Raw genomic sequence first — 15,136 nt, forward strand, 5'->3', positions numbered from 1 at the left:
CCATACATAGTCCACCCATTAGAATTTCCATTTTCCATTGCACTGATTTTATATGTTTATTTCCAGTTATGGGTTTTATTTTCAATAACTCACTATCCATATGAGCTACAGATCTACAAACAAGTGTGGTGGGTTCATTTAGAGCTCTTATGAAAAGGTGCACCTTTCATTTTTTCCAACTTCCTACTATTGTATTTTTTTGCAAATATTTATGATATTACAGTTGGGGTTATTTGTTCACATACAGATCATTTTCTGTAGCTCTATATCCAGATGGTTTCAATATTATGCATATTTAACATATATTCCACTAGGTGGAGCCATTGACAACGGTACCTCTTACCCTGTGGACCTACTTGTATTGACAGCCACACCTCGCATTGGCACTGCCGGTTGAATAGTTTCCTTGTTCATTGTCTTCCCTTATTCCAATTATCTATGTTCTCATGGCTCGAAATGAATGTCCATCGGTAGCACTGGTGCTCCTAACATAAACATTTTAGGAGCACCAGACAAATATATATTTTGAATTGATTGAGATATAGCCTACATTGGGCCTATATGAATCCTACTTGCTTTTGCAGCACATCTCTTGAAGAATATATCCTTTTCCTTTCTTTCCAAATGTTTGCATAATGGTAAGGTAACCAGGTTGCTAGGCAATATGGGCAAAAAAATCAAATTGTGATTTTTCAACCACATATTGCCATTTGACTTGCGATATAGATCAAAACACTTGGGTGAACTGTTGGAATCATAAAAATATAATTATTACTCTAATTCTATGGTGTTGTTTGGCATGACAACAAATGAACAGGTAGGAGTAATGACAGGGGAGGAATCAAAGTGCTGGTCATTGTTTCTCAGGGGACCCTAATAGCATTTGAATAGATGCAAAGATGTTACATTTAGACAAAGATTTTAGAATAGGCTATCTGATTCAGAACATGTCTTTGCACAAACAACATGCTGATATAGACCACCACTGGTAGCAACCTGTACAAGAGCTAACGTTTGCTTTGCCTTAGCTAGTGCATTTAGCTAAAGGGTATTTAGCTAGCTAGTTAGCGATTAGCTTTAGGCACATACCAGCTCCCTTAGACTAACTAACTTTCAATTTGCAAAGAGCAAGATAAACAAACTAATATTATATAATAGAGGAAACATGTGGATTCATATTTAGATGCAACATGGAAAACAGTATTGTTGCTGTTTTGGAAGAATCTCGCTGAGTGCATGCTGAGAGACCGTGTGCTGCCTGCCTGTTGAGTGCATGCTGAGAGACCGTGTGCTGCCTGCCTGTTGAGTGCATGCTGAGAGACCGACCGTGTGCTGCCTGCCTGTTGAGTGCATGCTGAGAGACCGTGTGCTGCCTGCCTGTTGAGTGCATGCTGAGAGACCGTGTGCTGCCTGCCTGTTGAGTGCATGCTGAGAGACCGTGTGCTGCCTGCCTGTTGAGTGCATGCTGAGAGACCGTGTGCTGCCTGCCTGTTGAGTGCATGCTGAGAGACCGTGTGCTGCCTGCCTGTTGAGTGCATGCTGAGAGACCGTGTGCTGCCTGCCTGTTGAGTGCATGCTGAGAGACCGTGTGCTGCCTGCCTGTTGAGTGCATGCTGAGAGACCGTGTGCTGCCTGCCTGTTGAGTGACAGGTGAGGTTTCAGCCTGACATGTTTGAGCCATTTAGAGAAGTGTTGCAGCAAAATATTGTTACGCATTTCATTTTTTTATTGGATTTTTTTCGCACAGTGCTCCCAAAATAAAATCCAAATTGGTCACGCTTTGACCTTGTATGTACTTGCCCATTCCATCTGTGTCATCGTTTTGATGAAAGCCATTGAAGAAGCCCGAAATAAAAAATATTTTTTGTAGTGAGCAAGCCTTTAGTTTTCTATGCTGATCTAATAATTGTTTTGCATCTTTACTCACATTGGTTGAGCGCCTTTCACTTCTTTCCACATATGAAAACTAACACTTCAAAATTTAAGGTAACTTTATTACCACTCTGCAATATTAAATCCCTTCACCCCAAATGATGGCTTGCCTCTGCATGAAATGAACTGTGTCGCCTATCCTATATGGTTATAAATGTGGGATTACACACCAAATGTTCCTGTAAGTGGTATACAGCCCAATCCTAAATCCCATACACCCTAAGCACTTGTAGAGATCTGAGTGGATTTGACAGGTATAAGCAATGTGGCAATAGCTCCAACTTGCCCTCTTATAGGCTAAGTGGAAGTTTAAACATACTGCTTACAGATGTAGATCTTAATTTGATCACTCCTTTGTGGCTAACAATTTTCCTGCACTGCAGGAAATGCAAACGTGTAGTGTATTCAAAGTTTAAAAAGGCTTCTAAAATGTGTAATTTCCACTTTAAAATGTCGGGCTTGATTTGCCGCAAGGAAAAATGTATCAACCCCTACAAAAAATATTCAGTAATTATAATGCACATAATAATTCACATTAACTGTTGCTGCAAGATTATTTTCCTGCTGTAGTAAACTGGCTCAAATTCAGATCCTACATCTGTATACCAATCTTCACATTGTGTCGTAGGTATTGTGCCTACGACATTGCCCTGTGGAGGATGCCATCTTTCAGAAGGGGTATTAAAATGTGTCTTGACTCTCTGGATATTGAACAGTTTAACATGGTAAGCCTACTTCTCGTAAAAGAATAGGTTCTTACCCCGGTGTCCTGGCTAAATTCCCAATTTGGGCAATCTACCATACTGTTCCAGAGTGCACCCAGTTGCCCAGCCACATGAGCCTGGCCAGGGTGATGGAGACTGTCTGCCTGGCTCCTGGCAGTAATTCTAGCTCATTAATCCACTCTCCACCCTATGTAACTAACACTTTCCTGATGTGTTGGCCACAAAAAATTGCCATAAAAAAAATCAGTATTTTATTTGAACAGCTAATAAATGATTGACGCCATGTCCTTCATCAGTGGCCTTCATCACAACACTAACCAAGTTTCCATTCAACCTATTTATGCAAAGTACATGTCAAATAAATAAAAGTCATGACAGGCCTGATGGAAACAGTTACTGTAATTTCTCTGTAAACTTTCCAAATGTTGACAAAACAAAATACGCTAGACAAGGTGGGACCTTTTTGTGTCTGTAAAATTAATTATGTGAGAAATGGCAGTGGAAATGCTTTTACCTGCAAATATTTCTATAACAACCATCATATCGAAATAAAGTTGGAGTCATGTGATGATATGTTGCGTGGTCCTCCCACTACGACTTGGGAAAGCATGCTGTTTATTATGCTACAGATGAAATACAGCAAGTTATGATGAATTTCACAGGGTGGTGAAAGTGCACCGTGATGAGCTTGATGCTCCTTTCCAATAACTATCAAGGGTCTTATTCTGGTGACATGACGATTGATGCTTGGCTGCCGTTTGACAAATAAAAATATTGCTGCTATTTTGTCCATAATAATCATATCATGTAGGCTATACCCGCACTGTGACTGCGAGCTGTTGAATAAATCGCCAGAGTGGACACATTCGTTATATAATGCAACATTTTGTAATAAAACCATCAGTAGAGTTGATGGTTTTGCGATGGAAACCCATTTAACTTTTATTTTTTCTATTCGGTACACAGGAATGTAGCCTCAAAAGTTCTTATTATGTGCACTGTCATCACACACAGCATTTTATCTGCAACAAGCCAAGCTCTACCTTTCATATGAGAGGTATAGAAAACCACCACACTTGTTTGTAGGTCTGTAGCTCATATGGATAGGAAGGTATTGAAAGTTAGTTAACTTAATAAAAAAATGGCAAGTTACAACATATATATTTGTAACAAACAGAGCAAGCAGGGGTTTGAATGAGAGCCATGAGTGTACAGCCACAGCTTGCTCATCTCCCTACAGTGCAGTGGCCCGCATCAGTTATATTTCAGATGGTGTCAACATAATTGAATATTGAAGTAGAATGTATTTTTGTAAGTCAACAGAAGTGACATTGTCATAGTCATTCTATTAAACCCCAACCCAAACTCCCCCACCCCTACCCTTGTCACCACTGCAGAACAAAAATCATAGGGGAAGATGATAGGCTTATTCATACTTTATAACTTTTTCAAAATGTAATTGTTTTGGAAAAAAAAATGATAATTTAATTGAGACAAACATGAGGTTTTCCTGTAAAAACTAGGTTCTGCTAGTTGCACTTTTAAGACGGTCCCTTAGCCGTGAGTGTATAATATTTCCCGGTTGAAACCAATTTAGAGTACTTAAAAAAAATAACAGTCACCTGAAATTAGACATATTACGCATCTACTTATTCCATAGGGAGAGGAAAAAACTGTTCGCAATTTTGGGGAAAAACCTCCCACAGCCTCTTACACTACGAGGGGGCGCAAAATCCGCCCTCGTAATTTCCACAGGTACAAAATCCCACTCACTGTATGACTCTTCTCAATATAAACTAGGCCATTAATGCTTTTCTTGCGATTCTTCAGTCTGTACAATTATTCTCTTCGCATCTCTCACTCTTCTCCAGCAGATGCACCAATACAACTGAATCCATGCGCTCACCAAAGCTAATTGGAGAGGCACGCTATAATTCACTAGCCCCGTAGCTACGGATATATTCCCACGTGCTCTGGAATGAATGAGCATAATCTGTTCTTCACGATGACAGAAGACACAGTTAATAATTTAGGGGAAAAACAATCCAAAAACAGAGACAGACGACCCACTGCTGCAAGGGCATGAAATAAATGCATCTCCCCTGCGCACTGGTGTGTCTGCTAGGCGTGCGCGTGCCTTGTGTGTATATGTGTGTGCGTGCGTAGGTGCGTGATTTAATGTGTACGCTTTTTGTCACCTTTAACATGTATTTATGTGCGTGTTACCAATAACAATGACAGTCGTGCTTAGATCTTGTGTAATGAGCTAAACATTTAGAGGGCAGGTACTTCTAATTGGAGCACGAATGATGGACGGTGACGTGTCTACCAAATTTATATTTCAATGTTTTTCCTCAAAGGAGGTTCCAATGAAGAGGCGGCATGTTGCATTTACACTTCCATTGAGTAAGGCTGACGCACAATTGATTGATGGATGGATGAAACATGGCTACCTATCAATAGCAATACCTCGGGTGGCAATTAAGCTGTCACACATGATTTATTATACTACACCATTAATATGAGGCACATCCCGTATACTTGCTCCTAAAGCAACAGTGGTAATAAAATGTATGATTCCCTTGCATTAATATTTAGCCTCAAATTAAACATCACCATTTGTCTTGAATTCATTTGTCATGAATTCACAGAAACAAGTGGCGAGTGAGGTTGACAATAACGTGCTGTCATTTCAGTGATGGATGCCGAGAGAGACACTCAATAAACTGATCCAGGTGAGCACAGTGTGTTCTTGTTGCATCGACCAATTTTAAGTCACCTCATTGTTAATAAAAACGAAACAATTCCATATTTTGGGCTGTTTAGGGGATAAAAAAATTGACTATAATTTACAATATAGCTTCAGTGAGGTTAATGTAAAGCTCAATGATGTCAGTCAATTAAATCAGTAAAAGTATATCGACCAACCTACACAGAAAATGGTCATGCCAAAACAGTTCTTCACAATTATCAGTAGGAAATGTGTCCAACAGAATCAGCGAATCACTTGAAATACATGCAACACAAATTTAAAAGTTTATGGCATCAATGTCTTTATTTTTCTGTAAAATAATTTGATTTGCCAAAGTCCTAAAATAGTGACAGTTAACGTAATGTATTAATTTAATTTATTTCCATCAAAGTGTTCTAGGTACAGGCCTTTATGCAGCTAGCCTGGATGACGCGAGTCATGTGGTACACAGTGAAGGAGTTTGGTGCCAGCCAGACAATTAAGGGCGCTGCATGGTCAATCTGCCATCTCCATTAGCTTTGCAGCATTTACGGTGATATGAAACTCATACTTCTTTGCATTGCAGAGCAGCACAGAGCTGTTGAGGGAGAATTTGTTGTCCTGGCACCACACTGCCAGGTCTCTGACCTCCTCTATGTAGGTTGTCTCATCGTAATTGGTGATCAGGCCCACCACCTTCATGTCCCCTGCAAACATAATGACGTTGTTGGAGTTGTGTGTGGCCACACAGTCTGCATGAACAGGGAGGACAAGAGAGGAATAAGCATGCACCCCTGAGGGGCCCCAAGTTGAAGGTTAACGTGGCAGATGTGGTGTTGCCTACCCTCATCACCTAGGGGCGGCCAGACAGGAAGTCCAGGATCCAGATGCATAGGGATGTGCTTAATCCCAGGGTCCTTAGTGATGAGCTTGGATGGCACCGATGGTGTTGAACGCTGAGCTACAGATGTGAGTGCTACAAGACGGTAGTCATTTAGACAGGTTACCTTGGCATTCTTGGGCACAGGGACTATGGTGCCCAGCTAGCACAGTGGATTCCGGCAGAGTCGGGACACTCGACTGAGAGTCAGACTCTGCCGACGTCATGTGGCCCGAGTGTGGGACGCTTTCAGCAGTATTACTTATGGCTAGGATGTGGGGATTGAGCTCGGGCCGATTCCAGTGTCAGTTATCTGGCCCAAATGTATTATTTGGGGCTCGGGCTGATTGGGGCTACTCTCTGGCAGATGATTACACGGGCTGCTTAATATAATTAACATTTCATTATCTATTTTTCTATATTTTCTCATTGTTTGTGATAAAAAAAACTATCAGTTCCGGCCCTCCAGAAGAGGGCCACTTCTGGGCCGTTTACTCATTGCTAGCTGGGTGGCCTGCTTGAAACACGTAGGTCTTACATACTGGGTCAGGAAGAGGTTGAAAATGTCAGTGAAGATACTTGCCAGCTGAGCAGCGCATGCTCGTGAGTACTCGTCCTGGTAATCTGTCTGGCCCTTGTGAAGGTTAACCTGTTTAAAGGTATTACCCGCATCGGCTACGGAGAGCGTGAACACACTGTCATCTGGAACAGCTGGTGCTCTTATGCATCGTTCAGTGTTGCTAGCCTCAAAGTGAAAGCTAGCCTCGCGTCACTGGACAGCTCGCGGCTGGGTTTCCCTTTGTAGTCCGTAATAGTTTGCAATCCCTGCCACATCCGACGTGCGTCAGAGCTGGTGTAGTGGATTCTATCTTGGTCCTGTATTGATGGGATTTCTTATAAGTGTCTGGATTAGTGTCCCGCTCCTTGAAAGCAGCAGCGCTAGCCTTTAGCTCAGTGAGGATGTTGCCTGTAGTCCATGCCTTCTCGTTGGGATATGTATGTACATACAGTCACTGTTGAGTGGAAATGGACGATGCACTTATTAATTAAGCCGGTGACTGATGTGGTAATCTCCTCAATGACAACGGATGAATCCCGGGACATATTCCAGTCTGTACGAGAGAAACAGTCCTGTAGCTTAGTTCAGGCACTGAACAGAAACACAATGTGTTTTATAAACCTTACCTCATACAACCCCGCCACTCTCACTCTCTCTCTCACACACATGCGCACACACAAACAGGTAAGAGACACCACAGTGAGGATGAAGTCAATATCAGTGATAATGTCCACAGCCAGCTGCAGTGTGGAGAGAAAGAATGAAACTGATCAGCACTGACTCCGGATCCGCTCGTAATTATCACTCCAGGCCCAGCTGCATTGCTCTGATAACACAGCATCGCTGGCCAGCTCCTTGTGCGAGACATTCATTATTACAGCCTGATCAATATCATACACACTGGTAGTGGCAAAGTAAATTTGCAAGGGTCCAATAATTATAATTATGGTAATAACACTTCAGTGTCAACAATATGAAGATAGTTTCTGTGAGTGATAAAGAACTACACCTCAATACCAAATAACGAATCCTGAAGATTCTCAGAGAAGACATTATCATGCCATCCTTCACAGGCTGCTCAATGTAGTCGCCTATACTGTGTGCGTGGTATGAGGAATATGAATGTATCGAAGTTTTTCAACCCAATGCTGGTAAGACTGAGCACTGCAAACAAGATTTGGGTTCCAGTCGACAAACCAACCATAGAATTGAGTGATTTAGCTTATCCTCCCCAGTCACTCTAGGCAGCTTATAGATTTAGTGGGTACAGCTCAGAGATAATGTGTTGGTCCCATGTTTCATGAGCTGAAATAAAAGATCCCAGAAATTTTACATACCAAAAGTTGTTTTCTCTCAAATGTTGTGCACAAATTTGTTTACATCATTGTTATTGAGCATTTCTACTCTGCCAATATAACCCATCTACCTGACAGGTGTGGCATATCAAGAAGCATGACCATTACACAGGTGCACCTTGTGCTGGGGACAATAAAAGGTCACTAAAATGTGCAGTTTTGTCACACAACACAATGCCACAGATACCTCAAGTTGAGGGAGCGTGCAATTGGCATGTTGACTGCAGCAATGTCCACCAGAGCATATAATGTTAATTTCCCTACCATAAGCCACTTCCAACATCATTTTGGAGATATAGGCAGTAGGTCCAACTGGCCTCACTACCGCAGACCACGTGAATGGTGTCATGTGGACGAGCGGTTTACTGATGTCAACAGTGTCCTATGGTGGCTCTGGGGTTATGGACTGGGCAGGCATAAGCTACAGACAACGAACACAATTGAATTTTATCGATGGCAACTTGAATGCCCAGAGATACCGTGATGAGATCCTGAGGCCCATTGTCTTGCCATTCATCTGCCACCATCACCTCATGTTTCGGCATGATTAATGCACGGCCCCACGCCGCAAGGATCTGTACACAATTCCTGGAAGCTGAAAATGTCCCAGTTCTTCCATGGCCTGTATACTCACCAGACATGTCACCCATTGACAATGTTTGGGATGCTCTGGATCGACGTGTACAACAGTGTGTTCCAGTTCCTGCCAATATCCAGCAACTCTGCACAGCCATTGAAGAGGAGTGGGACAACAGTCCACAGGCCACAATCAACAGCCTGATCAACTTTATGCGAAGGAGATGTCACACTGCATGAAGCAAATGGTGGTCACATCAGATACTGATTTTCTGATCCACGCTCCTACTTAAAAGCATTTGTGACCAACAGATGCATATCGGTATTCCCAGACATGTGAAATCCATAGATTAGGGACTAATGAATTTATTTCAATTGACTGATTTCCTTCTATGAACTGTAACTCAGTAAAATCGTTGAAATTGTTGCATTTCACTTCAAACACTGACCATCTTGTAGCTCCCAGTCCGTCATGGGGAGAAATAAAGCAGAAGTCCAGATAAAGCGTCACTCGGGACTCATGGATGAGAGAAGAGGGAGCATCGGATTAGTATGCAAAGCTGTTCTTTTGAAGGGTGACCAACGATGCTGTAAAAATAGAGCGCTTACTCAACCAAGTGTGGACAGTCCTGTACCTTTCGAAGGTCACGGTAAAATGCCTATAATGCACATGAACCCAATTATGCTGGACCCATGTACATAAAATTAGATTCAAAAACAACTTGTTTGTCTTCCCCTTTAAAACTTAAATCTGTCCTATACTGCCAGTCCAAGCAGTCTGCAGAGGTGCCAAAATGTGGAAGAGTTGCTCATCATAGTGTAAATTCCACTAGTACAATACTAACCACTGTTGTGATCGGCTTAGTCCTCTTTATTACTATATATAATATAATACATCCTACGTACATTCTTGATGGATGACTCAAGTGAATTCAGAAAAGATCGCAATTGAAGCATTTGTGAATATATCTGATTTTTAATAGTTGTTTCAAATGATGTAGTCAGTCAAAAAAACATTGATTTCGCCTTCAGCTATTTTACAGCTTATCACACACACACACACACACACACACACACACACACACACAGAGAGAGAGACACACACACAGACAGACAGACAGATGTAAATCCACTAATCTCCATGCAGTAAAATAGTGAGTTCCCTCTTTGGAGCTGGTCCAGAGAGTTCAACAGTTTAAATATCCAATTATTTCCCCAAAGAGACACTAGGTAAAAACAAGAATGGTGAAGTTGAGTTGTTCTGATTTTCTTCATACAAAAGACTTCATGATGTGTGCTACCTATACAGTTAGTTTCCTATACAGGTAAAGTACAGAACATACAGGTGGGTTGAAGCCACTTTATGACAGGTGGCAGAGGTACTTGACCAGCTAAGAGGGGAGAAGGCAACAAAGTGGCAGAGCCCATGGAACACTGACAGAGCACAAACGTCCCCAAACCTCTGTGGCCCTCGCTAGCCTGCCCAGAGTTAAACATCTAATCACACTACAAACAAAGCCAGGAATAGATCATGGAATGAGGAGAGGAAAGGTGCAAGGCATTTGGGAGAGACAGGTATTTTATATAGTAGTGGTGATTATACATTACTCCAACCCTCGGAAATAACAAATAGCACACATGCACCCCAACACACAAATACATGCACACACATGGGGGGGGGGGGGCAAGAAACAGCAGAGGTTCTGTACAAAAAACAAACAAACAATGGGCACACCAATGACATGAGCCAACAACAAACGAAACTCACACGGACCATTTAGTGTCTTTTACTAGCTGGGACATCAAATTCCCTTTAAAACAAAAAAGGAGGAACAAGTCTGAGAGCATGTGTGTGGAGACATTGAGAGGCAGTTGTGAGGTGACAGAACAGCAACACAGCAGGTGTTTCACAGCCCAGAGATGTGGAAAAACAGTCTGTACTGTCACATTTTAATGTGAAGCACTGAGGTATGCTGACAGCGGAGATTGAACTGCTAATTACACACACACTAAATATAGGTACTAATTTGCAGAGATGCGAGGTGAGATAATCATGAGAAGAGGCGGCATCGGGGGGAGATAAGGAGAAACAGTCACAACGAGCAAGAATCGCATCACAGCCTCCTCCTCTAACAGCACGGTCTGAACACATCGCCCAGGTGTCCCTCAGACTAGAGGCTCATGGGAGGTGGGTGGACTGGATCAGAGCAGCAGGGGTTGAACTGGGGTTAAGCCATCATATAAGGGAGATCTGACTGGGTGGTGATGTCTCATAGAAATCAGACTAGACTGGGTGGGTTAATGGGAAACACCCCCCCACATACAACCACAGGTGAAGGTGAAGTCAAAGGTCAGTCCCAACTATTGACGTGAGTGAAAAAAATGGGTCTGTAGAAAAAGCTTTGGGATCATGTGGGCCAGAGACCTCAGCAGTTTTAAAAATGGACATAGTTTGAATCAGATAAGGACTTGTAGAGTGGAGGAGGGTAAATGCTTGGGTGACAGACAGAGAACAAACAGAAATCAGGGTCCCCAGGGAGGGCACACAAACAGCAGGGTTGGAGATTCTACAAAGAAAAGGGCCTTTCAGAAGCCTGTAGGTCAGGGGGGGGTGTCCAGGAACACCCTCCAGTCAGGGCCAGTCCCCATGCCTCAGGATTCCCCCCTACTTCAGCCCTGTCAGGGGTTCAGTTCTTCAGCACTGCCTCGTAGCACTGGAACACACACTGGGACACCTCTGGGGCTCTGCACTTCAGAGAGATCTGAGGAGAGAAGAGACAGTTACCACATGGTCTGGCTGGTCAAGGACATGCTATTCTGTTTCTGTTAGCCAGGTGTTACGTGTTGAGAGGACCTCTAGTCAGACTAGTTCAGATCTTCATCCAAAGCAAACACTTTGACATGCCAGAGAACACACAGGTAGAAACGATTAATTTTCTTTTAGACAGACAGAAAAGCTAGGCACGGTCAACAATATACATTTTCTATCTAATAACAAAACCAACAAAAACAGCTAATCATCATCATCATCATCATCATCCTGGTGGAGCAACTGCTGCCCTCGTCTTTCTCAGGAGTCAAGTGCTTTGAGAGATAAACTATAGTCGAGTGAAATAAAACAGAATCACACTTTTACTGGTCATTACGCGACAGAACAGTCTTTTAACAGCGAGAGCCGTTTCAGGGATGATGAATGCTGTATAGACGGGATAAAGGCTAATGCGCCTGGCCACTCGTTCATACCTTCGAGAAAAGCTCCTTATGCTAGTCTAGTCAGCTAGTCCATTGCAACTGTAATGGCTGGAGTTTAAGCACTGTCTATTTAACAAGCACTGTAATTGTTTCAGCAGCTTCACCTACTCATGTGTGAAGAGAAGAAGAAAGGGTGAATAACTTACTCCCCCGATTTTAGTTAGAGGCATTTCATTTCATTTGCTGGGGAGAATTCATTAGCATTATAAATGCTGCCTTTTATGCCATCTTATCAGCTTGGAGCGGAAAAAGAGAAGAGAAATAAATAACTGTCCCCCTTCCCTCTCAACCCCCTTCCCTCTCAACCCCCTTCCCTCTCAACCCCCCTTCCCCCTTTTCTCTCAACCCCCTTCCCCCCTTTCTCTCAACCCCCTTCCCCCTGTCTCTCCCCCCTTCCCCCCTTCTCTCAACCCCCTTCCCCCTGTCTCTCAACCCCCTTCCCCTTTTCTCTCTCAACCCCCTTCCCCTTTTCTCTCAACCCCCTTCCCCTCCTTCCCTCTCAACCCCTCATTCCCTCTCAACCCCCCCTTCCCCTCTTTTCTCTTACCCCTTCTGCTTGTGATGTTTAGTGAGTGTTGCTGCAGGATCTAATACGGCTGTGGGAGGCGGTTTCCTTTTCATCAGAGCTCACACAGGAAAGCTAATATTCCCAGCGCAGTGTTTTAAAAGGGAGCACATGCTGGCAGTACTGTAGTCATGTGTTTGATGCAGTACTACTGCAGCTGTGTGTTTGAGGTGCCAGGGATTGTGTGTTGATCTAGAAAGTTCCGGTTGGCTCGTGCTTACCAGTTCTATTTACAGATATCAGTAAACTGGCCAGAGGCATTTGAAGTCCCATCAGACAGGGGCTCGGGCCTGGTCCTTCGCTGACCAATAGGACAGGAGATCACACTGATGCACCATAGGCAATGGCAGTTCCCCCAGCACTGTGTTGGTACATTCCATCTCGCTCAAAAGCTCTGATCAGCAAGGTTACATGGTGGACATTCTGCTTAAGGCTTTGGAAATGCTGCTGAATAATTTTCCTGTCTGAGTGAATATGAGAATTAGCGTTGGAGAATAGGGATTGGTAGAAACATGACAGGTGGGTAGTGGATGGGGAACGGTTGGAGGTGTGCAGGAGACGTAGGAAAACGTAAAGATGCTCAGATTGCTGCACCATATAAGGGGATGCGAGAGCGAGAAAGCATGAGAGAAGAAAGATGGTACGGTCGTGATGGTGGCTGTGCCAGAGCAGCATTCAGCATTCTCCCACATCACTGCAATTAGCCACTCTGCCATTGCCATGGGGACAGGAGGCGAGGGTCTTCTGCTCCACTTCAAAAGGCTGAGTAAAATCCAAAAAGTGTTCTTTTCACAGGCTAAAAATAGCCGCTCAACACAAGGGTGCGTAAGGTTGATATTCACATGTCGTACGGAGCGTGCATCAAATCCATGCAGCAGCACAGGGAGGAGAGAGAGCATGCAGCAGCACAGGAAGGAGAGAGAGCATGCAGCAGCACAGGGAGGAGAGAGAGCATGCAGCAGCACAGGAAGGAGAGAGAGCATGCAGCAGCACAGGAAGGAGAGAGAGCATGCATGCTGCACACAGGCAGATGTAGCATCTTTAGTGTTGGATACAGATGGTGACCATCTGTAGGGAGGAAGAGAGTCTAATGGACCCCAGCCCAGCGGACCGAGACAAACCAGAGGAAAGACAGGAGGCAACTGACAGGAAGAGGATGAATCCACATAGTTTCTTTCGTGTCACACTCAGCCTGAACTAAACCAATCACCAGAGACAGAAAAACACAACAAAAATGATAACAGACCAAAACAAACAGTCAGGGATTGATCAAACACCTCACGTGAGTCATTTCATGTCTGACTGAAAAGCCTTGTAATCTCATGAAAGAAAATACCAAAATAGCCAAGTCAAGCTGAATCCCCAATAATGAACGGTGGAGGATTTCAATTTAAAAGGCTACATTTGAAACAGATAGACTAAGACAGATTGAATGACATAAATGAGGTCATCTGGACTGTGGGAAACAAAAAAAGGACAGTAACTGCTTTCTCCTCATGAATAAAAACATGAGACTGAGGGTCACATCAAGGTCACTGTTCTGGACTAGTCAGGCACAATAATCTGGGCTACAGCTATTAAAACAAGTGAGCAGACAACAGTATACTGACACACATGCATCACAACAGAAACACACACACAGACTCCTCAGGAGAAAGACCGAGCATAGAAACTTAATGAAGAACAGAGATGGTAATGATTATGAATCACCAACCAGAAACACACTCATATGTGCCCCTGTCACTCTGCTATCAATCATTATCTCCTCATCACACTTCACCCTTCTTCTCATGAGTTCATGTCTTAACCCCCTTAACTCAAGCTCAACTCACATGTTCGCACATCTTTCATTCTACTCTACCTTTTCCCATGCATTGTTAGTAATACACCCTGTTGATCCGGTTCCTTTTCTCATCCCCATCAATCTTTCCCCTCCCTCTCTGCCATCACTAAAGTTATTCTTATTCACTCCCAGTGTTCAGGAGTAGTGAACTGCATATATGCCCAAGGGAGACCCGTATGGAAAAGTAGGAAAATGTATGCTCTGAATAGAAGCGACTGCTAAATTACTCAAATGTAAATGTAACTACAGTCGTGGCCAAAGGATTTGAGAATGACACAAATATTAATTTCCACAAAGTTTGCTGCTTCAGTGTCTTTAGATATTTTTGTCAGATGTTACTATGGAATATTGAAGTATAATTACAAGCATTTCATAAGTGTCAAAGGCTTTTATTGACAATTTACATGAAGTTGATGCAAAGAGTCAATATTTGCAGTGCTGACCAATTTTTTTCAAGACCTCTGCAATCCGCCCTGGCATGCTGTCAATTAACTTCTGGGCCACATCCTGACTGATGGCAGCCCATTCTTGGATAATCAATGCTTGGAGTTTGTGGGGTTTGTTTGTACACCCGCCTCTTGAGGATTGACCACAAGCTCTCAATGGGATTAAGGTCTGGGGAGTTTCCCGGCCATGGACCCAAAATCAGTGACGACAATTTAGCAATTTTGTTGCTAGATTAAGCAACTTTTCAGACTACCCTGGCAACTTTTTTTTC

The 15,136-nt window shown here is 43.2% G+C and overlaps 1 protein-coding gene across 6 annotated transcripts in view; it reads right to left on the bottom strand.

Annotated features, from left to right (window-relative positions):
• Positions 1-9,706: 9,706 nt before the first annotated feature.
• The window catches only part of LOC115111651 (AP-1 complex subunit beta-1), a 56,122-nt gene continuing 50,692 nt past the window's right edge, over positions 9,707-15,136 (bottom strand). For 5 of the 6 annotated variants that reach the window (XM_065011593.1, XM_065011592.1, XM_065011597.1 and 2 more), the window contains one exon: positions 11,432-11,520. Coding sequence is in view for 1 of the 6 variants with exons in the window: in XM_029637953.2 (XP_029493813.2) it covers positions 11,446-11,520 (75 nt within the window). In the remaining 5 variants the exon portion in view is untranslated. Of the gene's footprint in view, positions 11,521-15,136 lie in introns of all 6 variants that reach the window. The other variant, XM_029637953.2, reaches the window with a different exon arrangement.

This window comes from Oncorhynchus nerka, linkage group LG27 (genome assembly GCF_034236695.1).
Source record: "Oncorhynchus nerka isolate Pitt River linkage group LG27, Oner_Uvic_2.0, whole genome shotgun sequence".
In the NCBI taxonomy this organism is placed as follows: domain Eukaryota; kingdom Metazoa; phylum Chordata; class Actinopteri; order Salmoniformes; family Salmonidae; genus Oncorhynchus; species Oncorhynchus nerka.